The sequence below is a fragment of the Fulvia fulva genome, chromosome 12 (genome assembly GCF_020509005.1).
Source record: "Fulvia fulva chromosome 12, complete sequence".
NCBI lineage: Eukaryota > Fungi > Ascomycota > Dothideomycetes > Mycosphaerellales > Mycosphaerellaceae > Fulvia > Fulvia fulva.
The window spans coordinates 1,796,854-1,824,642 of NC_063023.1; the positions used below are offsets into that span (position 1 = coordinate 1,796,854).

The window sequence follows — 27,789 nt, forward strand, 5'->3', positions numbered from 1 at the left end:
GCTGTCACAGTCGTTCTTGGGAGGCATCGTTCGTTTATGCTAGTCTGATACAGACCACGTCCAAGGATATCAGTGGGAGAGTGTTTTCGAGGCTTTACGATACCTACACACAGCAGAAGACGGGACCAGGGTTTCTGAGAGTCGCGTTGCTCGGTGCCATCGACGTTCGCTGCGAACACGAAGCTACCGGATCGCTTCATGCGTCGTCGAACAACGTGATGTTGCGGGATGAGACGCTTGTCATTGGAATGGCGATTGTGGCGCAATACGATAAGGCAAGACCAACCGTGCGATGGTTTCTGCTGCGCCTCAGTTTCGCTGCCACAGCCGTCTCATGGGCACCAGGTTCCTTGATGGGTTCGATGGCGGTGTCATTCCGGTGCGTGAACTGCGTATCAGACAGCCCTGGAGATGAAGAATCGGCAAAGTTTGCGAACGGAGATGCATTTCGTCCGCCTGGGGCACAGCTTACCGCTGCCTTCAGCTGAGCAGGGGTCCAGAGCAATGACCGTGGGTGTGGCTCGTGATGGACGGAGTGTTTGTGCCAGGCATGTGAGGATGCATAAGGCTCGATGTTGGTGGTAAGGTAGTAGGCTGCCTTGCGGACTGGAGTGTTGATACAGTAAGATGTACGTACCTAGGTAGATTCAGTCGCACAGGTTGTTGTGTATCGTGAGAGTAGTGAGCCCTCGGAGCGAGCAAGTCAACAAACCGCCAAGCGCCTGTGCTCAAACTGGGAAGGCGTGGCTGCTGGCGTTGCCGTGGTGGACGACTTCAAACCTCAAACCTCCACGCTCTCGCTCTCTGCACCTCAACCGCAATCGCCCCTCACACACTCTTCCACCCGTCCAGCACCCCCCAGTGCACCACATTCCATCACTTGCGACAACCGACCGCTCACCAGATACCCGGCAGCGCGCGATCGTCGGCGGTGAGCGCTTTGGAGCTTAGCAAACACAGCCCATCGGACCAGCGAAGGTAGGCGGCACTAGCGACATCCAAGCCTCAACTCCAGTTTGTTCCTCAGGCGCCTTCCTCCTTTACCGCCAGCACTTCTACACCGCAAACACACCCCATCTCCCCCTCCATCACCTCTCGTCGCCACCGCACCCTCGCGCCGACGCAGCACACTGTCAACTAGGCTGGGAGTGCTCTAACCGATCGCGCAGATGGCGGAAATCCGTCGCAAGCTAGTCATTGTTGGTGACGGTGCCTGTGGAAAGACCTGTCTGCTCATGTAAGTCCTGCAGCATACCACACATACCTACATCGTGTACTGACAGCGCTGCAGTGTATTCAGCAAGGGTACCTTCCCAGAGGTTTGTCTCGCTCTCCCACCGCCCCTTAGCCATCCGACCGCGTCATCACCACCGATAAGGCGCACCACGATCGCCCGATCACCTTACACAGCCCATGCGGACACATACTGATGCCACAGTCTACAGGTCTACGTCCCAACCGTCTTCGAGAACTACGTCGCCGATGTTGAGGTGGATGGCAAACACGTTGAGCTAGCACTATGGGATACCGCAGGCCAGGAAGACTACGACCGACTCCGACCGCTTTCATACCCCGACTCGCATGTCATCCTTATCTGCTTCGCCGTTGACTCGCCCGACTCGCTCGACAACGTACAAGAGAAGGTAGGCATACTCACGTGCCTCGTACATCACAGGTGAACGCTAATTGGCTGTGTGTTTGTAGTGGATCTCAGAGGTGTTGCACTTCTGCCAGGGCCTGCCCATCATCCTTGTTGGATGCAAAAAGGATTTGAGATACGACCAGAAGACTATTGAGGAGCTGCACAAGACCTCGCAGAAGCCGGTGACACCAGAGCAGGTATGGCGAAGACACCAAGTCCTGTGGACTTCAAACATCCTTCCGCGGATGAGCACACTACTAACATCTTGTCCGCACAGGCTGAGGACGTCCGCAAGAAGATCGGTGCCCAGAAGTACCTCGAGTGTTCCGCCAAGACAAACGAAGGCGTCAGGGAAGTCTTCGAGCACGCCACGCGCGCTGCGCTACTCACACGAAAGAAGGAGAAGAAGAAGTGCTCCATCCTGTAAACTACTCCATACCCAACACCTGTCTTAAATCAGCAACTCGTCCTACAGCTACACGACCGCACACAACCCTGAAATCACACTTCTTCACCTCTGAACGACGAAACAAAGACGAGCGAGTAGCGAAGTACCACAAGCCATCAAGACAGATAATTTTGCAACACCAAGGGAGGCACGAGCACGGACAAGGATCTGGGAAGCGAGTCTGGCATAGATGTCGCTTGGAAGCAGAAGCGCAGCATGAATGGGGCGAAGCGAGTGGGCATTCAGCTGGCTGGAACGCTCTTTGACCAACGGGGATGGAATGGGAGCCGGCGTATGAGTGTCTTGTACTCTTTTCTCCTCCTGTAACTTCACGTCTATGTGTGTTTCTTTCTTCGAGGCTAGGATCATATCACGGCATTACCTGCTGGGCGTCTAATGGGTGAGCAAGCACACTTTGAAGTAATGACTCTCTTTCTGACAACATGTTCCCACTCATCGATTCCTTTTCCGTACTGCTGACTGCGAGTATGAATCGGAAGTGCGAGCAAACGAGATACAATGTCTACATGCCAATCTTTATGAAACTATACATCCCACGCGTGACAGCCTGCGCGTTCCTGCCGAGTCATGCCTGCCACTACCTCCAACCATGTCAGCTTCGGTACCTCACATGGTCTAGAAGCGGGATCCGTCGTACAACAAATGAGAGCTGGATGTGCTTTCCACGTTGCACGGCATGTTATACTGAATGCAGCTGGCATGACGCTGATTACTCTTGTGTGATTCAGCTTTTGCTATACATGTGTTGGTCGCACGTGAGCTGAAGAGGATGCGTATGCCTTCGTAACAGGTAAACATGGCAATGGTCACGCAGGAGGACGTGAGCAAGCACTTCCTGAAGTTGACAGTGAAGTGTGTGAGCATGTGCGGACGCATGCAAGCACCTGCAGTGACATGTGCCTTGCTTTGAGAGCGTTGATACAAAATAGCAGTGGACTCCCTTTCTTCGAACAAAGACTCTCTTTGAAGCACAGTGACGAAGCACTTCATCTCCCACAGCAACGTCTCCAGCAGCTGCGTATAGTTACTCTCTCGTATTGCAATAATAATAGGGCCGAAGACTCTGGAACCCTCACGAGCGGCTGCAATCACCAGCGGCGTGGTTGTCTTGCGCGAACCATCTCTCCACCAAATCCCTCCGCGGGCTGAGGCCGTCTCCGGAGTGGGAGCGCACAGCAGGTCTAGTAGAAGTGGAGGGAAGAGACTGGGCACACGACCAAGTGCCTTCGCCTTGTTCTACATATCCAGCCCACGAAAGAAGTCTGACATATCGCTGCTGCTTGCGCACCACGCGGCAAAGCCTGCTAAAGTCCTTCTGCCAGCGTAAGGAAACGCAGCCCAGCAAACTCTGAAGTGCCGCCGGACCCTCTCAACGACGACGGTCCGCAGCATTATATCATCGCTATTCGCCTTGTCACACCTTTTCTACCCGACCTTCGCGAGCCGACGTTTTTGGCGCGTGCCAGACTTCGAGCAAGTTCATCATCAAGTTGGAACTTGGTGAGGGGCAACCTACCTTTTCAACACTTCACACCTCTTCCACAACCCCCACACACACCAACAACCTTGACACTGCGAACAACCGCGCCTCGTCCGTGCGACGCACCACAACCACCCGCCGACACAGACACCGACTGCGACTGAGACTGCAACTGCGACTTCCGGATATTGCACAAGAGTAGCATGCGACTGTGTTGCGATACACTGAGCATCATCCACGCACAATGCCTTTACCGGTGATCTAGCCGGTGCACAGGTACGTGATGAGACACGAGACACGTGCTCGCCTGCCTAAAACGTGGCCCGCGCATTGGGCATGGGCACAGAGCATGGCGGGCACGTTGCGAGAATACATCAGTGCTTGCTGGGTAGAGGATATCGGATGGAGTGAATGGTACTGATTTCGAGCGCAGGTCTGCTTCGTGCAGGTGCCTTTGGGTACTTGGACTCGTTCACCAAAAACGACACATACGTAAATACACATCCGTCTGTTACACCTATACATACATTCGGCCAGGACCAGAACCAGAGCCAACAGCATCTGTCGGTCGCTCTTCTTCGAGGATCTACATCATCCGCGCGATCCGATACACCCATTACACGACGCGATCCGAGGAAATTGTAAGTGACTATGCCGTACCTAAGAAGCAACCACTTCAAGGGCACCTGGAGCGAAGGCGGAGCAGAGGAGGTTTCTATCATGACCATGGGGTTGATGGGGTGTGGGCGGAAAGAGTTGAATGGGCACATTGATCCGCGAATACCTACGAAAGTAGCGGACATCATGGGAGAGGCAATGACCCTGACAAAGACTCAAGAAGAGGGTAAGTTACGGGCCTTGTCGTGCTACCAGACCGTCGCTAATTCACAGAAGCAGATGAGTATGCATCGAAGCCGCCGACGCCTCCACAGAGCAGTTCGCCCACACCTCGAGTCACCATCGCGGACTGCCCAGTGAGGCTGCAGCCGCTTTCGGTGCCGCGAAATTATGGCGCAGTCGAACGTGACACCATCTACAGGAGTGGCAAGCCTGCAAAGGAGAATCTCGACTTTCTCGCGGCATTGGATGTCAACACCATGCTGTACGTCTTGCAGTCGTCACACAAGTATTAATCTCGCTGACTCTTACTCAGTACATTGATCGACCCATCAGCCGATGATAAGAAGATTGATGCTGAGGTGTACGACTTCGTGAAGGCACACGGCATCAAGCATGAGAACGTGATCATCACGCCGAACAAGGACAAAGATGGGACACGTATCTCACCTGACAGTCTTTGCGAGGTATGTTGCAGTTGCGCTTTACACAAGGCGTTGAGCCAGATGTGTCTTCGCAGTCTCGGTGAGCTAATACATCGAACAGGCACTGCTCATTGTGCTGAATCCGATGAATCACCCTGTGTATATCCATTGCAACCAGGGCCGCCACCGCACTGGTTGCATTGTTGCGTGCCTGCGCAAGATCCAGCAATGGCCAATCGAAGAGATCTTGACTGAGTACAACACGTACGCCCACCCGAAGCCTCGCAAAGAGGACCTTGCTTTTATCAAGGCATTCGACCCATCAGTCGTGTACGAGTACGCCAAGGCAAACCAAATGGTTGGAGCACGCGCCAACTCACAACATCCCTTCGACAGCGCGCTGGACATTTGCAATATGGCGAGTGGACTCCCCACGCACGAGATGGCGCAAACGTCGACTAGTCGGTCGAGTAGCTCGGACAGCGATGACTGGCTCGAGATGGCTCGTGGCCGACACCCACGCAGACGCGACGCCGATGGGGATGTGGTCATGGAGATGGGTGAACATGACGCGCAGCTCGACGACCCACAGCACACGACGAATGCTATTGGTTTTCGATAGCACCAGGCTGCTGAGTGCGAGAGCTCACTCTCATGCGTAATCTGCCTGTCGTGGGGAGGCGCGATATGTATGACTCCACTGCGTGGACTTCTGAAGGTCTACAGCACTGACTTGCATGGAGTTTGGACCTCTTCACACGAAGTCCGAGCTTGCTACCGCGCGACATGACGGTATCTCGGCGGAAAAGTCTTTTTGGTAAGGAAAGGGACATGGCATGGCACATGCACTGCATTTCGATTTCTTGGTTTTAGCGCCGGCGCTGGAGGAGAAAAGGCCGCTGAGACAAAGGCAGGCGTGCATTGTGGATGATTTTTGGAGATACTCTCGGCGCCACAGCACAAATCGTTGTTGCTGTTGCATTTGCATAATGAGCAGCCTAGAGCGCTGCAACACCTCAGAAATGGCTTTGCGCTTCACTGCACCCACCACAAGCTGTACACTCGCATCATCTTCGTCGTCCAGTATCATGTGCATCTCGTGAGACTGCAGTCATCCACAGCATTTGGCCCGGAACCATTGGATCGAGGGTCTGCACTGCGTGAGACACCAGCTTCTCTATCTTCCAGTAGACTTCACCTCCTCTTCTCCATCACAATCAACTTCCAGCTCATCAATTGTCGTGGCTTGCAGCTTGAGGCATATTCGCCCACTGCACGTGGGAAACACCACGATAAGCACGACATGATGACGAGACACTATTGGGTGAAAGACTTAAGGTTGTCGTGGTTCATCGCTGCCAGAGCTATCCACGATCCTCAGTCGTCATTGCCGTAGTCCGACCCACTTCTTCACGATCTGCCTACTAATTGGTGTTAAGAAGGAACTACAACGCAATGGCGATTACGACTTCCACAGAGTGGTCGTTCGCTCGTCTGGACGCGTCAAGTTCATCTCCGCTGCTTGTCTTCCACCTGTAGCATTGACAGACCTACAGGACCCCTAACAGTTCGCTTCTTCCTATAGACATGTGCGGCATTTCATCACTAGTCGCCCTTCCGGGCAGCAACAACACTCTTCCTCATGACGAGACGAGACGGCAGGTACAGGCAAGTTTGGACAACATCTCGCATCGCGGGCCAGATTCCAGCGGGATATGGATCAACACAGACGGAAGAATAGCACTTGGACACAATCGTCTCGCGATCAACGACTTGTCTGAATCCGGATGCCAGCCTCTCCACAGCCCAGATGGAAACGTTCACGCTGTGGTAAATGGCGAGCTTTACGACTTCGAGGATGTCAAGACGAAGCTTACCAGGAAAATTGGCTACCATTTTTCGGGACGTAGTGACTCCGAGATTGTGGTCGCTCTATACCAGGCTTATGGCATGGACTTCATGCAACATCTCCGGGGTGAGTTCGTGCTTTGCCTCTACGACGAAAAGAAGAAGCTCTTCATTGCCGCCCGGGACCGCTATGGCATCAAGCCACTGTTCTGGACAAAGTCGCAAGGCAAGCTACTGGTGGCATCAGAGATGAAGACTTTCTTACCACTGGGTTGGCAAGCTGAATGGGACGTCCACAGTCTTGCGGAAGCTGGATGGAATTTCGACGACAGAACTGTCTTCAAAGGCGTGAAGAAAGTTCGCCCTGGCCACTACATGACCTGTACTGCGGACGGGCAAATCAAACAGCAACAGTACTGGGACATGGAGTATCCAGACAAGCGAGGGCACGATCATCGGACAGAAGCGGAGATGGTTCGAGGTGTCCGTGAACGACTACTGGAGGCTGTACGCATTCGCCTTCGAGCCGACGTGCCCGTTGGTGTCTATCTCAGTGGTGGTATCGACTCTTCTGTCATCGCCGGAATGGCCGTCCATCTGGCAAAGGAAGGTCGAGCAATGGGTAGTATGCCTGCCAAGGACAGAGTTAGCTGCTTCACGATATCCTTTGACAAGAGCAGCGGCTTTGATGAGTCTGGTATGTTACACCCTCACTGACATAGATATGGACGCGCTGACGATTACCCAGAAATTGCTAACCGCACCGCCGACTTCCTGGGTGTCAAAGTCTACAAACAGGTGATGGACGAAGAGGCTTTCGCATCGCGTTTTGAGGTTGCTACATGGCATTGCGAGCACCATAACCCAGACCTGAACTTCATCGGCAAGTTTGCTTTGTCAGAGCTTCCCCGTGAGCATGGCTTCAAAGTGGTGCTTACCGGCGAAGGCGCGGATGAGATCTTCACTGGCTACGACGTCTTCAAACCAGACTTTCTGCGCGAGCCAGATTTCACCACTCCCATGAGAATGCCAGAGTCTGAGCGCTCGAGGCTGTTCGCCAAGTCAGAAGCCGAAGCTATGCAACACTATGCATCAATCGGAGCTGGAGTCACACCCAAGGCGCAACGCAAACTCAACCTCAACATTCTAGCCTCGATGGCAGCGTTCGTTCCCGATGTCTTCGACGATCGCCTGGCAGCTTCCCACCCTCGAAACCCACAAGACGTCCTCGCTAGCTCCGTCCCACTGCTTGTACTCGAGAAAGCCCAAAAGGTCCGGCATCCAGTCAACACAGCACAATACATTTGGGCCAAACATCACCTCTCCAACCAGTTCCTCAGCTGCCTCGGCGACCGCACAGAAATGGCCCATTCAATCGAAGGCCGCATGCCTTTCCTGGACCATCATCTCACAGAATATGTGAACAATCTCCCACCCAGCGTGAAAATGCGATATACTGGAGGAGATAACTTCACTGCGAAGTGGATCTTGCGGGAAGCGATGAAACCGTTTCTCACGCCGGAGCTTTATTCATGTGTCAAGCACCCTTATTCGGCGCCGCTGGCGTATGAGGTGGGTGGACCGCTTTATAAGCTGCTCAATGAGCTTATAAGCGAAGAGAATGTGAAGAGTTTGGGGTTTGTGAGCTGGGACAAGGTGCGGGATCTCACACGAGGGGCCTTTGAGGGGAAGGAGGCTTCTGCGGCTAGGCTGGCATTTGTGGTTGCGCAGTGGGTTGTTCTGCACCGGAGGTTCGGGGTGTTGACTGCGAGTATGACCTGAGATAGTTCTCTAGACCTGGGAAGTAGTTGCCAGTAGCACGCTCTGGTTGTGACAGCTGCGTTCAGCCGTGAGCTGTCACTTCACTGTCCTGACTACGCATGTTGAGATTGGGAGCAGGCGATTGTGGACGTCCTCGAGCCGGCCGGCTGCAGCACTCCCTAGCTGTGACACCTGCACCTTGCCGCAGATATAGGCTCCATCGCCCGAGGCCTCGACTTCGCCTGCATATCACTATATTGATTGAAAGCACGCGGAGTCAACGGCGATGGGTCCTGCCGCCATGCGCATCGACAGTGTGGTTCCTGCACTCTGCCGCAAAATCCGTTCCCGATATTGCTCCGCATCCATGTCGCCAGTGCGAAAGAAGAAGGTAACACACGACTATGGCCGCATAGGATGCATGGCTGGCTCTACTCGCGCTTCCTACTGCAGAATGTGGGTGCACTGGTACCATGTCGTCGGGTCAATTCGAGGAGAGGGCTAAATCATGCGCGACTGTAGCGGCCGCGATTCGTCTTGGTTTTCTTCGAACGTCTTTGCAGGCTTGCAGCCCTGCCTGACTTCACTCTATCCGTATATAGGGCTGAATGGCGATCGTGTGGGCACCCGTCCGCGGGTAGTGTCGACTACCTCACCGCACGACTTTCGATCGATGAGGACACTTACTCCTGCTCCCCTCCGGTCCATTCTCTGGCGTCTCCATGTGAAGTTTCGGCGAATGTGGTCCGGTCGACGGGACTACTGCACATGCGCGAGTTTCATCGCCAGCAAGCCAGCAGCGGCGTCGTTGCCTCGCTTGCAAGTTGCCGGCTGGGCAATAAAATCCCATTTTTCTTCACGATATGCACCTATGGAGATGACTCCGCTCGCGCGGCACAGCGGACCAGGATCGATATTGCATTGCATGCAAGCCTGCAAGTGCAGAATTTTGACGGAATCGTGGAATGATCCTTGCGAGCATCCCTGGTCGGTGTGGCTAGTGCCATCCGTGCTTGGGATGCGCCTCCACGAGCTTGTTGTGACTTCAGCAGATTGGGGTTGGGTTTGTCCGGCTGTGGGGTGAGACTCGGCCGAAGGTCATGTTTTCCGTGCACTGAGGCACAGGAGAGGCTGATGCAGATAAATGAGTTCCGTGTGAAGGATGTGATGGAACCTTACCCGAGATGCTGACTTGCAGGGTGCTTATCCGACCCGGGACGGTCGATATGCGGATGAAGCTGAAGCAGAGGCGGTAAGCAATGGGTACAGGAGGCCACTTTCGAGATTCGTAGATCGCCCATCGAGGCCTTCCGTTCTGAGTCGAAGTAGTCGGTGTATCGTCTCAACAGCTTGCGACGGAAAATTCGGCTTGCCTGTGGTTCCGTCGTTCACTTCCTACGTGGTAAGCCATGAGCGTTGTCTACAGGTGTTCTCATTAACCATCGTCTCGTGACAGTGAGCCACTTATCCGTCCACTGTGTGTCGCGCTTAGCCCGAGGAAGGCGATGATCGATTTGTGTGATCAGCAGTCAACATAATTATCAGTAGAAGTGCAGGATGTGCTGATGGCCATTGAAGAGCTCCATGCTTCAGGACGGTATACATGACACGATCGCTGCTCATGTGTGATACTGAAGAGTAACAAAGGTCGAGTTTAGGCTCCACGCGCCGCTCGCCCCAAATACTTCTCACTATACACTGAGCAATACACTTTCAGGCCTCCCAATGGCCAGTGCTATGCATTGTCAGCAACTTGCCGACGACATCAAGCATCGCGACAAGCTGATTAGAGATGCCTATTAGCAGCGAAATCATTGACCACAGCTTCACTGTATTCGCCATCACCCGTGAGGAGGTGTGTAGCTGAAGAAGTTACGCCAAGTCGTTGACCCAGGGAGATTACGTAGCCCGCACGCTGTGGCTGCTCACTGCATGGCCGGTGATGTCTGTGGTCCAATGTATTGAGTGGAGATTGAGTCGTGTGCCAGGAAATATCAGCTGCCATCATGCGTGCATGATGTGGTGATCGCCGGTAGAATGTGGTCCGTAGTTAGCTCCGTCAAATGTGTGGCTGGAGATATTCAAGACGGTCGAGCTTCATCTTCTCCTCACTGTAGCCTGCCTGCATACAGAGCTGTGTGGTCTCTACAGCACTCCATGCACGAGCGCCAAGTAGCGTGAGCATGGCTGTCGTATCAGCGGGTGAGATGGGCCGCAGAACCGGTGGTGCGTGCTGCAGAGTTTGTACAGGATGTTTAAGCATATAGTAAGAATCTGTGATCTGCCAGCGTTGTTTTTGTTACAAGCTGTCGTGGAACTGTGTTGTGCAAGGTAGCACCGCAGTGTGATCATGACCGCATGGCCCTCGTATAGCGATCAAAGGTTCTCTCGGCCTTGACCACCTTTATTGTTGACCGCTGACGGTGGCACTCGGATACCAAAACCTGGCCCACTTGCTGTCCTCGATTTGATCTCGTCGATTCTGCCTTTAGCCAGACTGATACCAGGCACAACCCAGTCACTACAGCTGCATTGCATGCCTTGCCAAGCGTACTTGCCAACGTTCGTCTTGCACTTCGGACACTCGAGCCGACCATCAAGCTTGCCTTGCTCGAGTTCAGGCCTCATCCATGACAGAGGATCGAGGAAGTAGTGTGAGCAGGCTAAAGGTGTTTGCTTGGCTGATGTCTCGCCTCTGCGTGGTTGATGAGTGACGAGATACTGCGAGTTGGCCAGCGTACGTCTATGATCGTCAATATCATTATCATGCCTGTCTCTTGACTGGTACGCTTACCTGCACTTTCGACACCGAAGATCGAAATCTGCCGAGCCTGAACCTTGGGAATGTTCATCTTCGAATCTAATCTTTTCTGCTTCCGGTGCTTGACCACATGCTCGGCTGAGCTTGACCTCCTGCAGGTATACCCATCGCTGATACGCCGAAGTGGACTCGAGATTTTCCGGCGCACCCATCTCGTGATAAAGCTCGAGCTGCTCCCAGAAACCCTCGTTTGGCTCAGCCAATGGCCTGTTCTGTCGTATTCTTGCCAGTGCCTCGTCTGGGCTAATGCCATAGCGATGTATCAAATAAGCACAGACACACGTCGCTGAGCGCGACTTTCCCATAGCACTACATTGTCAGCCGTGGCTAACGGGGTGACATGAGATCCTCATCGCTTTGTTGAGATGGAGGGCATCTCATCTGATGTGATGCAAAGCCAAAGGGCACAACAGAACTCACCAGTGCACAAGGATGCCGCCGCTCGAGTCGAGCGCATCTTGGATGAATTTGTTGGTCTCTGGAAAGTACTGCAACAGGTTTTCATCGTCGACATCATCCACTTCTACAACCTTCTGCTTGAAGCCTGCGAACAGCTCTGCATCAGGCTGAAACCTCAAGACGGATAGAACATGCGTGATGCCAGTGGTCTGCAGCGCCTCTCGTCGCCTCAACGTGAAAAGTCTACCTGGGATCAGAATCTAGAAGTGGCGAGAACGCGGCATGGCTGCATGGGCAGGAGCTTCAACGCACCCGCCAATGTACAACTCGTCGTCGCCCTGCACTCTGTCAAGCAATGACATTGTCGGTCGATGCGAGAGTGTTCCTTTGAAGATCTGCGGAGGGGTTTTGGTAATGTCGTTGTGTGTGTGTGTGTGTGTGTGTGTGTGTGTAGTGTAGTGCCAGGGTGTCGTAGCCGAGTGTGTCATGAAAATCGGCAAAGAGTTCCGATGTAGCCCTACTTGGGAGCACAGACTGAGCGGAAAGTTTGAGAGCCCTGTATTCTAAAGCTAGGTACACGACTCGAGCCTTCAAAGTTCACGTAACCACGCAACACGTTCTCTTCGCTTCGCCTCCAGATGGATTTGCCTTGCTGCCGCGACGGGTGTCTCCGACCTGACGACAACAGACAAGATCGTCATTTGATTGCAAGTTGCATTGTCCTGCAGATCGCGAACAGCTTCCGGCATGAATCGCGCCAAGTCAAGATGCCGTTGTGCCTAGGGCTGCAGGGCACAGGCCGCACAGCAACGGCGTGCGGACTTTGCCTGGCGCCCACAAATCCAGCTGTAGGCGCCCAAGCGCCCTGGCATGAAAGATGATTCTGATCCTCGTCACGCTACTGTACACGCTCACAGCAAAGGAGGTAGAGCCAGAAGCTACCCAGCCAAAGCAAACTCTGCACGAAAGGGCGCACAAAGCATCCGTCCGCTCTCTCGGATCTGCAGGCCCGATGTGCTCGAAGCGGACCATTCCATTGACCATTATACTGTATCAGCCCTACCTGCTACCTATCATGAATACGAGAAGTAGTATGCGTAAGCTCAGATCATTCAGCCTGTTCTGCTGAAACTTTCTCCGGTGGGTTAATGTTCTCCGCCAGACGATCTTGATGTCTGCGTTGGCGAGGCGAAGGAGAAGAGCAAGGTGGTGGTCCAGCGATCCGCGGGATGCAGTCTGGATCAACACAGCGGGTGGCAGCCTCCACGAGCCATCCCTGTGCAACAGCCCTATATGGACGGTACATGGCAGCAGCCCCTCCCTCACACAGTCAGCGAATTGGCAGCAGCGCTCGCATCGTTGCCGCCGTGCATGCGGCTCAAAATGCGGTCTGTCGTCGGTAAGATGTCTGCCAGCATCATGTGGAGCGTGTCCTTCTGCTCCAAGTCGTTGTGCGTTGTGCGTTGTGGTGCTGTTTCTGTCCTGCATCCGATCTGCAGCTTCCATCTGCGTTTCCCACGACTGTGGCAGAGGTGCTAAAGGACATGGACGTGCTTTGCCTTTGCCGTACTAGCCAGCTCTCGAACCTTGAGCAAATGTTAGGTCTCCGCCGACGAGCGGCACGAGTAGCTGCACCCCTGCCGCCCGTCGTACAGGCTGGGACTTCATCCTTCCACAAAGTAAGCTGCAAATGCGAGCGCAACCGTAGAGTCTGCTGCTAGTTGAGCGCGCGTTATTCAACCTTGCACCACCTGAAGGCTGAAGCTGCCCTTAATCTCCCGCTGCGGGCCGGCAAATGCCATTGCCAGCGCTGCGTGCTGCTATTGTACTGTACTCGCCTTGTGTTGTGTGCATCACCAGCTCCATGTCCCCTGCGCTTCTGTCCTTCCTCTTCCCGTTTGGTGTGTCGAGTGTGGCAGTGCTCTCCCCACGGCACCTCTCTGCTGGAAATATACAACAGCAAACCCACTCGCCGCCAGCCTGCCTGCAGTGCCTGCTTCTCCTTCGTTGCGCATGGCTTGGTAGGGCTGAGGAGCGAATCAATGCTGCGTGTCGACCCTCTTCCTCTGCTCGCATGACCTGCGTGCCGGGCCCTTCAGCTTACTCTGCGCGCCTGCTCGCCCGCACCATTGCACTCGGGGCGCCGCACTGCCATTGTTCTCGCAGCTGCTGCAGAGCACAGCGCTGAGACGCCATAAGCGCAGCACGCGGCTTGCCACGCTGGGCAGTGGTGGCGATTGTGTTTCTGCCTTGCCTTCACCTGGTCCTACGAGTGGAGCTGCTATTTTGCCCATGACGAACAACGCTAGCGCTCCTGTGGAAGATGTCTGGTACGCCGTCCATCAGGATATCCCAACACCAGCGCGTCGCCAGTCCGTCGCGCTACCCTCCCTATCCCATCCCCTCCCTGGGACCAATGGCCATACCGAGAGCACAAGAAGCTGTGCCGCCGCCCTTGCCACCGCCCAACTACATACCTGATATCGCGGCTGGCCATGATCCAGGCTGGCAGTGGGGCAACGATCCAAATGGCTCGGACTTCGGAAGGCCAGCCTCTGTGAGACCTGGGAGCAGCCTGCTGGGTGGAGGCTTCATGAAGGGCTTCAGGCAGGAGAAAGAGCACGGTTATCCTTCATATCCGTCTGTCGCAGATGCACGGAGAGGCAGCTCGATATCAACGGTCACTGCAATGCGGGACACGCAGGACAACATCGAGAGTGCTTCGACACCTAGCGATGACGGATGTTCTCTATCCAGGCCATCCTCAAACTACAGGTACGTTTCATTGTCTTTCATACTATTGATGCTATCTTGAGCCGTCCTGTCACGGACTATTGAGCAACATCGATTGTGTCTCGCAGTCAAGATTGTCGAATGTATGCCAAATTGGCACAACAGCTGTACCACACATTGCCGACCTTCAGACACCATCCGGGGCAGCTGTGCCACATCGAAGGTCTCACAAATCTGCACCACCACTGCCCGACTACCGAGATGATAGTTGCCTGCAGCGAGGCAATAGAAGCGACGCCTTACTTCGACGCGGTCCATCTCTGATCACGACTCGCTATGCTGGTTGGACATCTTTCGGCACGGCCGCATGGCTTGCGGACTCCTGGTTCACCACAAACCAACCAGAAAACTTCTTGCTGGAATACATCTGGCGATAGTTGCTAAAACATGAGCCTATATATTCACGAGTCCACTTCTTCGAACTTGCACATGTATCATTGAGAAAAATTCTTGTGCAATGCTAATTGTATCCGGCAGATTGCACGGCGAAAAACAGCTTGAGCAACGTACTTTGGAGTCGTCTTCCAACACATACGACAAACAGCTCCTGAGTCGAATAGGCGGACCAAGTGCAGGCCTCAATACTCCAAAGCGCACATCTTTGTCGTATGCTCTGCCAAGTGTACACGAGACTGCTCAGCTGGCGCATGCTGAAGCTGAACGACGACATGGACAGCTGCGACCGCTCTCGATGCCAGAGAGACAACAGACTTTGCTGGACTCTCCCGCTAGCTCGCGTTGGCCCTCTTCTGGTGCCGTTTCTCCAGGATATACGGCGGGTGGCTTTTGGTCGGAGCACGGTCCCCCTGAAACCAGCCGTCTTCACACGTCCTACACACCACGCCGTGGTAGCCTGGCATTCGACGACAGCATCTCCCAACGTGGCAGCTATGATCAATCTATGTTCATCCAGGGCGACTTGATGGAAGATGAACCTATGAGCCATCTCAATCTTCACGACCGCAGTCCAGGATCCTCGGAAGATTTCCAGCTGAACGCCAGGGCTGGTACGAAGAGACGTGCATCTTCGCCGCCACGGGACGCATCACGGGAGGAACGCTCTTCAGGCAGCAGTGCCTCGGGCCACAACGATCTCTATCACCGGCGCTCAATCCAGCAGCTCCCGAACAGAGGTTCACCGGTATCTCGTTTCCACCCAAATCACTCATCGCTGTCATCGTCATCATCGTTAGGACCGCGTCAGAACTCATTCGGATCCTCGCTCGGTGTGTCCAGCATGCCAAGTAGTGCCACGAGCTATGGATCAGGGCGTCTATCACTGGGTGGATTGTCGCCCTGCTACGATTCCCATTCTGAACATCGTCTAAGCAACGCTAGTAGTGTCAGTCTTGTGTCACCAGCTTTACCACGGCCTAAACACCAGCGGACTGTCTCAGAGAGCACACAAGGAGGTGTACCAAGCGCACACATGACCCCTACAGAGAGCGCTTCTCATTCCCGCAACGGAAGCATTTCGCAGTTGCCGGGCGTCTACATCTGCGAATGCTGCCCAAAGAAACCCAAAAAGTTCGACACTGAAGATGAGCTGAGGTGAGTGGTGGAAGCATCTTGCTGCCGCTTGAATCGTGCTGTGCTTTTATTTCAGACGATGTCAATTCCCTATCAGCTCGTGGACTGGCTAACGATGTTACAGACTTCACGAATCTGAAAAGCAATACACTTGCGCTTATTGCCCCAATCGCTTCAAGAACAAGAACGAAGCCGAACGTCATCAGAACTCATTACATCTTCGACGCCACTCCTGGAGCTGTGCATCCCTCGCTGGCGTCGAAGCGGCGTATCATGCATCGACATCAGGCAACAACGCAGACGTCTGTGGATACTGTGGTGACGAGTTCCCTAATCCACCCCAATGGGATGTCCGAGCAGAACACCTCAACCATGTTCACAAATTCGGAGAATGCAACCAAGCCAAGAAGTTCTTCAGGGCGGACCACTTCCGACAACATCTCAAGCACTCACATGCTGGCACCAGCGGGAAGTGGACCAACCAGCTTGAGATTGCCTGCATGAAAGACGAACCTTTGCCGGAGAAGCGTGTCAGCGTTTCGGCCCAAGCTCCGCCTACCCTCATGATCAGCACGAGCATACCAGGTCAATCTGGCGAAAGTGCGAGAGTGGAGGAGGCAAGCTAACATGAGCTCTCGCGCTGAGAGGGATTACCGCGTCTGATTTGACATTGTGTCTCACCCACATTTGGAGCATTTTACTGCATCGCTGATTGGGAGCTGTTCTCATACTTGGGATGTTTTCCTTAACGAACTTATGACCGCATCCATTAATGGCGGGAAAAAGTACTGTACTTCCATGGTACAGCATTGCATTTGGCTGGCGTTCTGCATGCCCACTGCATGCCAACTACAAGGCGGCGTTGCTTGCGTTTCGGATTAGACTAGTCTGCGCGTTGAGCGTGGACGCAACCGAGAGATCTCAGCTTAGCGCTGGGAAGCTGTTCATCTGCATCAAGACCCTCCCTCCATTCCTGCTTCTCAGCTTGTATCACGCAAGCTTCGCTAATGCTGACAAGGCGGGTCCCTTCTGCTTACACCGTGTGGCCGCGAACAGCCACGACCTGCGAACTCGAGTCCAACCGATCCTCGGACTGAAGTCTGTTAACGAACATCACCGCGTACATCGTCTTGGCTTGCCGGAGACCTGCATGATGATCTGCTGAACGAAACTTTCATCAGCCACTTCGGTTTCATCACAGCATCCTCGGATTCGGAACTCACTTCGTCTCACGCCAAGACAAAGCTCCAGCTCCAGCTCAAGCGCAACATCGGTATACTCTTGTCATAGCGTTGGTACACAGGCAGGAGCCCTCAGGTCGTATCCATCATCTGACTCCGCAGGACGAGTCTGTACAGCTGCAATCTGCGATCAGCAAGAAGCGAACGCCCTGCCTTAGGGCTGACATGGACTTCGGCTTCACCAATTGGGTGGGTCCATGTGCACGATCATCCGGATACCACATGGTAGCTCGCATGTCAGCGATGTGGTCGCGGTACAGTTCTCACGAGGGATGGATTTTGCGCCATTGTGCTGTCTGACACTGCGGGTAAGAGGTTGGTACAGTTGTGGCGGTCTGGTGCTGGGATTTGTGGGATGTAGCAGGAACAGGATACCACACACCACTGAACTGGACGTCAGCGGTAGATCTGGCTATGTGATTCCCTCCCGAGGATCGAAGTAAGGGTCGGTGTTGGTAGCATGTTATGCTTGGCAGAGGTTGTGTCTCGAGGCTGGAAGGACCGTTGGAGCCGGTGTTCTTGAAACATGCGCTTCCTTTATCCATGACCCAGAATAATCCATGTTTCTTGGTCCATCTAGATTTGGCCAGCAGAGTCTCGTAAGACGCACCTCATCTCTGATGGTCAGTCGAACTTGTTGACAGCATGATGTGCACAACCCGTTGTTACATTGCGGAGCAGGTTCGTCCGACATCTCAATCTGATCGGGGAGACTTGATAGATACCACTCGGCGAACATCAGCGCGCAAAGTCGAGCTCTCTTGACTGCAGGTACTTGGCCAGGCATTGCTGCGGCTTCTGATATTTACTCTCTGCTCATAGACAATAGGGCCTGCTGTACGCTCCTTGCTCATTTCGTGGATGAACGGTCCGTTCGACCGTTTCTGTGCAACAGTCCTTTCCAAAGGCCGTCGTCGTAACAGGGTAAGTGCTTGCTGAGGTGGTGAGAACCGTGAGACTTGGTAGACATGGGAATCGTGGAAAGAAAGCTACTCTTGCAACCTCTCCGTGGGGCAGTAGTACTCCTTGACACATGGTTTCCTGAGCTCAGGGTCGGTGTTGGTGCCATGATACTCCTGGCATTGATCAAGTATTGGTGCAATTCGAGGCTGAACATGCGGCAGGACGGTAATCTTGTGAGCGAACTGCCATGATACTGTCTTTCCAGGACCCAGACAGTATCATGGCAGTTCGCTATCTCACAGCGGCGAATGGACGCTATGCTGTTGAGATTCCCGTCTCCCTCACAGCTCGCCATCGAGGCGAGAAGACACCCACCTTCAACCCTCAGACTCGATGAACATGCTCGCTTATGTAGCATGTGTATGCACATATACCAGCTGAATCTTTCATCCTTCGACGACCATCCTCGCCTTGGTGGCTGAGTCTAGGCGTTGCAGCGGAACCCTTTGGACGAGTCGCCGCCGCGTTGACTGCCCCTTTCTCACCGATCGTTGATGTGACAGGATCAGCAACCAGGCGCCTTGCCACCGGGACGAGGGTGATTGTTTTCTGCTTCTCGTCTTGACAGTGACCATCAGCCTGACAGGCACCTATTGATGACACAGCTGTAGTCGACGCGATAGATCATCATCGTGTAATGGAGACAGCGGCATGGCATATCTGTGAAAGGCGCAAGAAGACAGACCCTAGCATCAGACATTGCTGGAGTTCAAATGTTTCGTTATAGGTACATTGCTATGTACAGCTATCAACGGCGGCGGCGACTATACGCCGCCAGCCTATCTACACGTTCTTGTACTAAAGCATGGTCCTGGTCGCTGGCATCGTGCCATCTCTCCATGATGACTTCCCACACCTCGAGCATTCGCCTCGAATCGGTGCACTTGTAGAAGGCTTGTATCGCAGCCATGGCCATAGCCTTGGTGAAATATGGTGGTCGCTCGACCTCAGACTGGGGTGGTTCGACAGCTGGCGATTTGCTGCTAGGCGGAATTCCCTTCGCACGAGAAGAGGATTGTTCGGCGAGCATAGCGCCAAGCATATCAGTTGCATCCTCCTCAGCGCTCACAGCCGGTGGTTGTTGCGCAAGGTGAACGGCAGATGGTGGCGGTGGCGATGCTGCCAGGACCTCCTTCCACAGCGCTTCAAGACTTGCTGGACTCCACTCCGAGTTGGCCCATCCACCGTGCATATGAAAGCCTCTCAGAAGGTGAACATATACACTGCCATGGACAGGCAGCTTTCTGCCCTGCATCTCCGCTAGAAGCTCTCGTGTCTTGTTAATATTGCCTGAAGTGTACGCGTGATGCTTGATCAAAATCCTGTAGGTCGTCGAATCAGGTGCGATTGGAGTCGCTTGCTGAATCTGCTCCCGCTTGTCATCGCTGGAGAATGCGGCGCCGAAGAATGATGACTCGTGCTGTTTCTGGTCTTGCCGAAGTCGCGCGCCAGTCTTGTCAAGCACCCGACCGAGCTCCTTGCGAGCGCGCCAGTCTTCAGGCAGAATCATCCCGAATTTGTCCTCGTGTAACTTCTTCATGCGTAGGAAGACATTCTCAGCAGCCGGAGCCTCGCCTGCGCGCACGAGGCCGAGGATGACGGAGTTCATGGTTACTGTGTCCACGAGCTCACCAGCATTGACCAGCTCTCGGAACGCGCGTCTCACCCCATCGCCATCTTGTCGCATGCCAGCGTAATGGATGACACTTGTCCTGAAGTACCTGTTCAGCGGCAGATTCCGAGCGAGCAACTCTTTGTAGATTGTGTCCGCCAGCGCAAATCGGCTCGCCTTGACTGCCACCAGGAACAGAATGTTGAGCGTGACGTGGTTGGCTCGCATCCCTGACTCTTCCATGCGCATCCACACCTCGATGGCAGCCTTGACCTGTGAGCTCGTGGTGTCTCTTACCCACGAGCCTGCGTTGTGTATGGCTGTGTTCCAGACGCCTTTCTCAAGAGGTATCCGTTCTGCAATCGCTTCGCTGAGCAGATCGAGGTGTCTTTGCATGGAAGCCTTGGAAGTCCTATATTCCACCATAGACAAATGTCGGAACATATGATATACAGTGCGATTGCTGAGGTAGCGTAGGGGTGGCGGCCGGAGGCCGTCAAAGAGCTCCCATAGCTTGTCGTGGGAAATAGTACCCCGATCTTGCGTTGCCAGCAGATTCGTAAATTCGTCCAGCTGGCGAGCGTGATCTGCATCTTCTGGTGGTAGAGGTTTGCGACCCTCACTGCCTTTGTTGACTTCCTGCTCGGGTGTAAGGACAAGACGAGACGCCAAAGGAAAGTGCCTCTCCGCTTCCGCTTCCTCCGCTGCCTTTCGAGCCAGGTCCAGCGGCGGTAAAGTGTGGTTGGGGAACGACGGATATGTGTTCACGAGCTCTTTATACTCTTCTTGTGATATGTCTGGCGTAGTGGAAGGCTCTGCCATGGCAACAGTATTTTGGCAGCTCGCTCGTCTGGAGGAGAGATGTCGAATCTGCTGTTTCGTCCCTTCCAGAACCTGGACGTGGCGTTGTAGCCTTAACCTCTGCCTGCCAGTGATGCTCCCTCTGACAGTGCTCCTATGCTCTCGACATGTGCCAGCAGCCAGCAGGGAGCTGATGAAAATGTCCTCTATGCTGGATGCTGTTGTCTTCCCAGCAACCGCAGCTCCAGCGCCAATGTCACCGCGACATGATCGTCTGTGTGTGCGTTCTTCGTGATGTGGTCGTCTGTGCGAGGTTGTGCATACGGAGGTGGACCGGGCTGCTATCGAGGCCGCTGGGAGACATTGTGGCTTGAGGAGGGATCCGAATAGGGACATGAAGCGCCGCGCATGGTGCCAGCGACTCCATTAGTGTCTCGATGGCATCGTCCGGTCCGGAGGAGAAGGTGAAAGATCCAGGTGAAAGGTCCAGGTGACAGATCCAGGGTGATGTCGCGTGAGATGATCTTTATCCTTTGCCAAGCATCTCCAAGGGTCTCTCCCGCGGCGAACATTCAAGGCGTTCGCCAGCGACATACATATGTAGGCACTTCTTATTAGCTACGACAATCCCTCCGCGCCATAGCGACTGCCGTGAACGTGGAAGCGGAACCATTGCACGACGCGCCTCTCTCAGATACCTAGACATCACCATCCATATGCACTCGACCTACGGCCCTAACAACGACCGAGCACACTTCGACACCATCTCTATCAGAGGCTCTCCACCTCCTACGCTTCCTAAGAAACAGCACTAGTTGCGCCGTCTCCTTCACGTCTTACATGGGCCGCTACAATTTCGCAGCACAGAATGTGCACAAGCATGCAACACAACTCCTCCAGACCAAGCGCGTGTCAGCACCTCCACCATGGTACCAAGCAATCGCCACAACACCGCCCAGCACACGACTCACACGGCAGCCTCTACAAAGAAGGCAGGAGCCCGGAGCAAAGCCACCTAAGAAGAGGTCGAGACTATTCCAGCCGTTGAACCTGCAATACCAAGAAGACGCCCTACGATGGGAATACTTCAACGATCACCCTTGGGAGCTGGCGAGACCAAGAGTCGTGCTCGAGAACGATGGCCGAGATCTGGAGAAGTGGGATTGGAGTTTGCCATTGGACTACAGTCAACTGAGACCGAGAGCTGGGGCGGAGGATATGTTCGGGAATGAATTGGTCAAGATCTGGGACGAGAACATGGCGACGCAGAGTGCGAGGCCTATCAATGGTGAAGCGTAGGTTGAGATCTTTGCAGCCATACAGTTCACAACTAACAACATGGCAGGGTGATACAACGCCAACAATACCTCCTCCGGCAAGGCCTTCGCCCCGCACAAGCATACGATCAAGCACGAAAAGAGCTGTACCGCCACCGGCACGCAAAGGAGGTGGAAGTTAGAGTCGCGCGGGAAGAGGCATTATCCACCGGCGCATACTTTGGCCCTGGGCCATTGGAGATCGGAATGGAGCTTGAAGATAAGGCATACGAGCACTGGAAGAGGTGGGCAACGCAGGAGATTCAAACCTCCAAGCAGCTGGCCGGTTCGGCGTATACTGGTGTGCATGAAAATGCCAGCTTGGAACTCGAAAGTCCGGAAGAGGAAGCGTTGCAGGTCTCAGAGGTGGCTAACGAAGTGCCCGGAAGCAAGAGTGGACAGACTGCGAAAGGAGGTGCTGCGGTTCATCACTAGGGAGTGTATACGTATGATACCCTGTTCTCCATGTGTATGTTGACTTGTACAGAAGGTTTCGAACTGAATAGCCGATCGTCCTCCACCCTACGTCCGATGCCGTAAGATCCCTCGATCTTGAGGTCTAGTGACGGAGCCGTTGTTGCTCTTCATCAGTAAATCTTTGTGTTGTCATGGCTGGCTGTGAAAAAACACAGAAGGGAAATTAATCGCTGAAGGAAGATGAAATCATGGGCGCCACATCGCGAGATTATCTGCATGTGATGTGGCGAAGTCGAAGAGCACCCGAGCTTACTCCGGCCTCGTTTGCACTGCTCTTCACTGTCTTGGAGCAACATGAAGGTTCTCCTTTCATGCACCTGACACCAAGAATGTCGGCACCACCACCACCACCGTCCAGGCTGCTCGGAGTGCCTGGCGAGCTCAGGAATCGCATATACCGCTATGTAAGCATCACTGCGCGCAGTGTCAGGCAATTCCCTGATGTCGATCACAGGTCCTGTTGCAAGAATCGCCAATCATCGTGACCGATACCGGCTTCGACAGGCCTGGTTTGATGAGCACCTGCAAAGCCGTTCGTACCGAGACCGTCAAGATCTACTACGAGGAGAATAAGTTCACGGTCGACATCATCAACCTAAGCTCCGAGACCCTCGTCGCTTTCTTGAGATCAATAGCACACCTGAATCGTGCTTCTGATACTACTCGTGCCCCCTTCAACTTGATGGTCACCCCGGCCTCCCGCCATATTGGGGCGGGTCGAAGCTGGCCCAATCACCTTGAGACCCTCCGGCGAATCCATGCCCGAGAATTGGGCACGATGATTTCCCGCCCGAGCGACGCCTCCACGCATTCCAAGAGCCCGGTATAATTGCTGATGTGCAGCATGTTTAAACTTGCCATGGTATTGAGGAATGAGTCGTGGCCTATTGTGGAGAAGATCATGCTGGATCAGCGGGCAATAATGAAATCGCTCGGCTTCGTGTTTGATGAGCAATAGGGAAGAAGCACCATCGCTGATGCGGAGCGAGACCTTGAATGCGCCTGTTGCTCAAGTTCAAGGAACGATAATCCGCTAGGGACGACTGGATGTTCAAGCCTCACACACAAGTTCAATATGGCGCACGTGCTTCGTGGGCAGCCATGGCAAGGGGTGATGGTACTCGTAGCCCATCAAAAGGACGTGACAGACGCATTGGGCTTCATGTGGGACGATTAGGGAAGGCAGAGTGCAACAGAGTCAAAGTAGTGATAAAGGAACACTGGTGAATGCGAGGTTCTGTCGAATAAACTCGAACGTCTTGCACGTGAAAAGCGGCTCGCAACGTCAAACTATGACAAGAATTCAACAATCAGCTCAAAGTTCATTGCACTTAGCGTCAAATGTTCAGGAAAAGTAGAGTGCATGTTCGGGCGAAGAACGAGGCGATGTTGTTGCTGTTGGTACGGCTGTTCCCGCTAAACCCTGTAAAGTCCGACGCTAAATCCGCTTTCGGGTCCTCGACATTCACTTGAGGAGCGCTCGGAAGCACACGACACACCACACCAGCTCGCCTCTTTCACCCAATATATATGCAAGCTTACATACAGCTGCATCGAATGTCCAAACAACGCGAACTCCAACTCTCGTCACAGCAATATGTTCTCGCGCATCCGCTGCCACTTCTGCACCAGTAAACAACCTCACAGCAAATCTGTCCGCGAATTTCAGTGCAGCGAATGCGAAGCAGTGAACTACCTCGACGGCAAAGGCAACATCGTAGATACGCCTTCCGCAGTGGCATCTCGAGCAACGTCACCACCGCCTACATCTTCCACACAACCACCACCCGAAACACTCGATCACCAACAGAACCCAGCCTTCTGCCGAACATGCCTTCAAAACCAGCACTTGTACAACGAGACGCTTGCGAACTACCTCCCAGAAGAGTCGCATCCACAATACAAGGCATTTGAGGCAGCGATACCGGAATACAAAGAGGAGCTGGCGAGGAGATACCCCCTGGTCTGCAAGAGATGCGCTCCTCAGGCGCAGAGCAAGATCAATCGCGCCGACTACTACGCCTTGACAGACAACTTCGCGAGACTAGCAGGAGCCACGAGATCAAGGAGAGGGCGGACAGTCACACGTACAAGAGACAACTGGGGCAAGAAGAGCATGCGCATTATCTTCAACCTCATTGGCCTCATACTTTGGCTAAGCTTGGCGGTTCAAGTTATATACCACGCATACGGGATCCTCAATATCTTCTTCAGCACTCGCACACCAGAGAGCGAGTTCCTCGACACCTCCGACTTTCTTCGACCCTCAGTGCAAGACTGCGTACAAAATGCTGCTCGCCTGAATTCCCTCAGCAAGTGTTACAACTACTTCAGTACTCTGGTCCCGTATGCTCTCGCGGTCTCAGTAGCAGGCCTCTGGTACAACCCAGGACTGAAGGCGTGGTATCATCACACACATCGCATGGAGGCTGTAAACGGCCAGAAGAACTTCTTCATGATGCAACTACTCATACTCGCCGTTAGATCATGGGCATGGCTCATTCTGTCGAACCCGTCAACCACAGCGGAGTTCCACAAAGAACAGCTCTTCGCTATGCACGCTTTCGCAATCTTCTTCATGTTCATAACTCCTGCTGTTGCCAATCGCAGCATTCAGACCGTGATCTGGAAGATGAAGGGCAAGATGATGCCGAAGCCCGAGAAACAAGACGTCTTCGGCACATTTGCTGGTCCCGAGCCAGAGAACTACACCCCCAAGGCCTCAGAGCAGGATCCCTTCAAGTACCTCCGCAAAGACAATCGGCCGTTCGACATCAACAGCTTGGCGCCACAGCCACCAAAACGACACACGCCCTCACGGATAGCTCCTTATAAGCAACAGCCATCTCCTGAGGCCTCTGATGAAGAGGAAGTCGATGCGATGGAAACCGACTATCGACCAGTGATGCGCTCATCGCAGCGGCAGCTACTATCGCAACGACCCGAACGCCAGCCGCGAAATCGCAACCTGAACGGTGCATCACTCAGCTTCAATGGTGGCCTCGGCGATGAAGTGTACGATATGGATTCTCAACTTCGTGCAGAGCAGGAGCGCAAACAAATCGAGCATGAGCAGGTCTCTCGCTCGTTTCCACCGCGAAAGGAAGCATCACCTTTTTACGGACAGCTCCCCCCAGCACCAATGAGTATGGAACGACGATTACGCAACCCAGCTTTCAGGCCCGCACAACCAGCACAAGTGCCTTTGAGCCAGCAGAATGACTTCATGGCACGGATGGGCGCAGGTATCAAGCCCGTACAATATCCTCAGAAAGGAAGCAACTTCGAGATGAAGAAGAGTGAATGGGTCCTCCCCGGGGACATGAAGGAAATAGGAATAGAGGAGAGATTTGGTCAGAGTTTCACTTTACAGGATCCTGCCCCAGCTGGATCTGGGAAGAAGGTCGGGAAATGGGGCTTTCTTGGGCTTTGAGTTGGTCTTGTCGGAACGGAAAACATTTGCGGTATTGAACGGGAGTTTTTGTTCGACACGACGGAGCATTGTAAGCATACGACAGGGTGTCTTGTGTTTGAGATACCCATATGAGACGACGATGCACGGAAGTGCAGCATGATAGCATGGTACTGTAATGGACATTTTGTGCATGTATTCCCTGTTCTTCCTCGACATCTCCCCGCTATACGTCTTCCAAAATAGCAGATCGACTGAGGACATGACCAGGTGGCAGGAGTTGCAATCCAACTTCGACGCTAACCTACCATACGATACAACGTATTGCGAATGACGCAGTCTCATACGGAGTCTTCCGCTATTTGGACTCGTGCCAATAGATCAATCCCACGCACGCCAATCTTAATTCTGTCATGAAATACATGCCGAGAATGAGGCAGGTCATATCGAGGTGCCACGCCATGACAGTTACAACACCCTCCCTTTAACACGTTCTCGCCGTTCCTATCAGTACTCCTTCGACTCCACCTCTAGCACACATCCTCGTCCGCCTTAGCTTCGGGCGTACCTCAGTGGTGGGTGCGGCAGCATTGCATACACAAGTCAGAGCATGCTGCTCTGCCGCAGCAATAGTAGGAACCGCATGCTGAACAACAAGCGCCACAGAGATTGATCTCTGGGGCGAGCGGTGAGCGGGCGTTGAGACTCATGATTTCGAGGGGATCTTCCACGGCGTCGAGAGGAGGGAGTGCCATGACTGACGTAGTCCATAGTAGCAAGACTGTGATGAGAGCGAAGAGCTTTGTGAAGATTGGTGGCTGCATCTTGGTGGTCCACGTGCGAGGAATCAGGAAGCCAGATGTTGTGGTGTTAGGTCAAGGGGTTGTTTTCCTTTTCCAGAGCTGGGCTTGATTTTCGAGAGCTGTCGATGAAGTATTCGATTGGGAGCCTGCGAGAAGGCAGCGAATCTTATATGTGATCTCGAGAGAGCCGTTGCTCCTGCGCATCGCATGTTGGTAAGATGACTGATCCGCTCTCCCGCGCATACACCTTTTTGGCCAATCCCTGAGAACAACATGTAGGGATGGAGATGTGTGTTTCTTTGGTTGAGCAGCGTCGTACGACGAATCACATCAGTCGAAGGAATCTCCCTGACATGAAGAAGCTCAGTGCGGAGACCCTGTGTAAGTTTTGAACGTTGCTTAACAAGGACAGAGTCTGACTAGTCCGGTCTGTCGCTGTAGAATGCTAGCATAAACACCTAGTGCACTCGGCTTCCTCGATCGTCGCGTTAAACCGCGACGTTTTAAACAAAACAGTATATTAGGCAATAACAAAGCGCTTATATATAGTTATATATATACTAAAATGCTCGCCTATATATACGTTATTAAATACGTGCCTTAGAATGCTATATACTAAGAGTCTATTTTCCCGAGAGCAAAGAATAGCAAAGTCTTGGCGCTTATCGACGTCGATAATTTACGACAAACTTTTGTATATAGTTATAGCTATAACTCCTACTAACGTGCTTTACTACCGAGCGGGCTATACTACCGAGCGGGCCACTTTTACTAAGAACTATACTACTTCTACTTTAATTGCGACGGTATCTTAACACGACGACATCCTATAGAATTGTTACTAGGAGGACAATTCCTCTTTAGATTCTTCGCTATCTAGCGAGTCTACTTAATAGGTACGTATGTTATACTACGACTCGCTATATCGCTTATAGCGTCGTAGCCTTAGTGCTAGCCAAACACTATCTAGCGACTCTCTACTCACTTCCTACCTCCTAGTATCCTCTAGAGGTATTAATTACGACGCCTTATCGAAGGTTAGAGACCCTCTAGACTAAATGTCCTTACGCTTTTGTGCTTTCCGCTATATAAGGGCCTCGTTAGACTTACGTAGCTTACTAATCTCGCTTCGTATAAGAGCTATCTAATACGCTATCTC

At 53.4% G+C, this 27,789-nt stretch overlaps 11 protein-coding genes across 11 annotated transcripts; 7 read left to right on the forward strand and 4 right to left on the reverse strand.

Moving 5' to 3' along the window:
• Positions 1-1,169: 1,169 nt before the first annotated feature.
• Positions 1,170-2,069, forward strand: CLAFUR5_13871 (GTP-binding protein rhoA; the record flags this gene model as incomplete). Its single annotated transcript, XM_047913019.1, has 5 exons — positions 1,170-1,237; positions 1,292-1,319; positions 1,446-1,643; positions 1,705-1,839; positions 1,920-2,069. 5 exons carry the CDS (start codon positions 1,170-1,172, stop codon positions 2,067-2,069), a joined length of 579 nt encoding a protein of 192 aa, XP_047768561.1.
• Positions 2,070-4,242: 2,173 nt separating this feature from the next.
• CLAFUR5_13872 (Tyrosine-protein phosphatase DSP3) lies at positions 4,243-5,475 on the forward strand (the record flags this gene model as incomplete). The annotated part of the gene is made up of 4 exons (XM_047913020.1): positions 4,243-4,435; positions 4,486-4,693; positions 4,745-4,895; positions 4,975-5,475. The coding sequence occupies 4 exons, from the start codon at positions 4,243-4,245 to the stop codon at positions 5,473-5,475; spliced, it is 1,053 nt and encodes a 350-aa protein (XP_047768560.1).
• Positions 5,476-5,607: 132 nt separating this feature from the next.
• CLAFUR5_20105 (uncharacterized protein) lies at positions 5,608-5,841 on the reverse strand (the record flags this gene model as incomplete). Its single annotated transcript, XM_059462945.1, has 1 exon — positions 5,608-5,841. The coding sequence occupies one exon, from the start codon at positions 5,839-5,841 to the stop codon at positions 5,608-5,610; it is 234 nt and encodes a 77-aa protein (XP_059319183.1).
• Positions 5,842-6,440: 599 nt separating this feature from the next.
• Positions 6,441-8,483, forward strand: CLAFUR5_13873 (Amidase chry2; the record flags this gene model as incomplete). Its single annotated transcript, XM_047913021.1, has 2 exons — positions 6,441-7,398; positions 7,450-8,483. 2 exons carry the CDS (start codon positions 6,441-6,443, stop codon positions 8,481-8,483), a joined length of 1,992 nt encoding a protein of 663 aa, XP_047768559.1.
• A 2,355-nt stretch (positions 8,484-10,838) lies between these two features.
• On the reverse strand, positions 10,839-12,044 carry CLAFUR5_13874 (Tyrosine-protein phosphatase yvh1; the record flags this gene model as incomplete). The annotated part of the gene is made up of 4 exons (XM_047913022.1): positions 10,839-11,205; positions 11,257-11,592; positions 11,704-11,925; positions 11,995-12,044. 4 exons carry the CDS (start codon positions 12,042-12,044, stop codon positions 10,839-10,841), a joined length of 975 nt encoding a protein of 324 aa, XP_047768792.1.
• A 1,961-nt stretch (positions 12,045-14,005) lies between these two features.
• On the forward strand, positions 14,006-16,631 carry CLAFUR5_13875 (uncharacterized protein; the record flags this gene model as incomplete). Its single annotated transcript, XM_047913023.1, has 3 exons — positions 14,006-14,457; positions 14,953-16,026; positions 16,130-16,631. The coding sequence occupies 3 exons, from the start codon at positions 14,006-14,008 to the stop codon at positions 16,629-16,631; spliced, it is 2,028 nt and encodes a 675-aa protein (XP_047768558.1).
• A 2,326-nt stretch (positions 16,632-18,957) lies between these two features.
• Positions 18,958-21,018, reverse strand: CLAFUR5_13876 (uncharacterized protein; the record flags this gene model as incomplete). Its single annotated transcript, XM_047913024.1, has 1 exon — positions 18,958-21,018. The coding sequence occupies one exon, from the start codon at positions 21,016-21,018 to the stop codon at positions 18,958-18,960; it is 2,061 nt and encodes a 686-aa protein (XP_047768557.1).
• Positions 21,019-21,462: 444 nt separating this feature from the next.
• On the forward strand, positions 21,463-22,373 carry CLAFUR5_13877 (37S ribosomal protein S25, mitochondrial; the record flags this gene model as incomplete). Its single annotated transcript, XM_047913025.1, has 2 exons — positions 21,463-21,917; positions 21,968-22,373. The coding sequence occupies 2 exons, from the start codon at positions 21,463-21,465 to the stop codon at positions 22,371-22,373; spliced, it is 861 nt and encodes a 286-aa protein (XP_047768556.1).
• Positions 22,374-22,603: 230 nt separating this feature from the next.
• CLAFUR5_13878 (uncharacterized protein) lies at positions 22,604-23,244 on the forward strand (the record flags this gene model as incomplete). The annotated part of the gene is made up of 2 exons (XM_047913026.1): positions 22,604-22,819; positions 22,870-23,244. The coding sequence occupies 2 exons, from the start codon at positions 22,604-22,606 to the stop codon at positions 23,242-23,244; spliced, it is 591 nt and encodes a 196-aa protein (XP_047768555.1).
• Positions 23,245-24,012: 768 nt separating this feature from the next.
• Positions 24,013-25,848, forward strand: CLAFUR5_13879 (Integral inner nuclear membrane protein ima1; the record flags this gene model as incomplete). The annotated part of the gene is made up of 1 exon (XM_047913027.1): positions 24,013-25,848. One exon carries the CDS (start codon positions 24,013-24,015, stop codon positions 25,846-25,848), a length of 1,836 nt encoding a protein of 611 aa, XP_047768554.1.
• A 548-nt stretch (positions 25,849-26,396) lies between these two features.
• CLAFUR5_14685 (Ecp38) lies at positions 26,397-26,651 on the reverse strand (the record flags this gene model as incomplete). The annotated part of the gene is made up of 1 exon (XM_047913833.1): positions 26,397-26,651. One exon carries the CDS (start codon positions 26,649-26,651, stop codon positions 26,397-26,399), a length of 255 nt encoding a protein of 84 aa, XP_047769104.1.
• Positions 26,652-27,789: the final 1,138 nt, after the last annotated feature.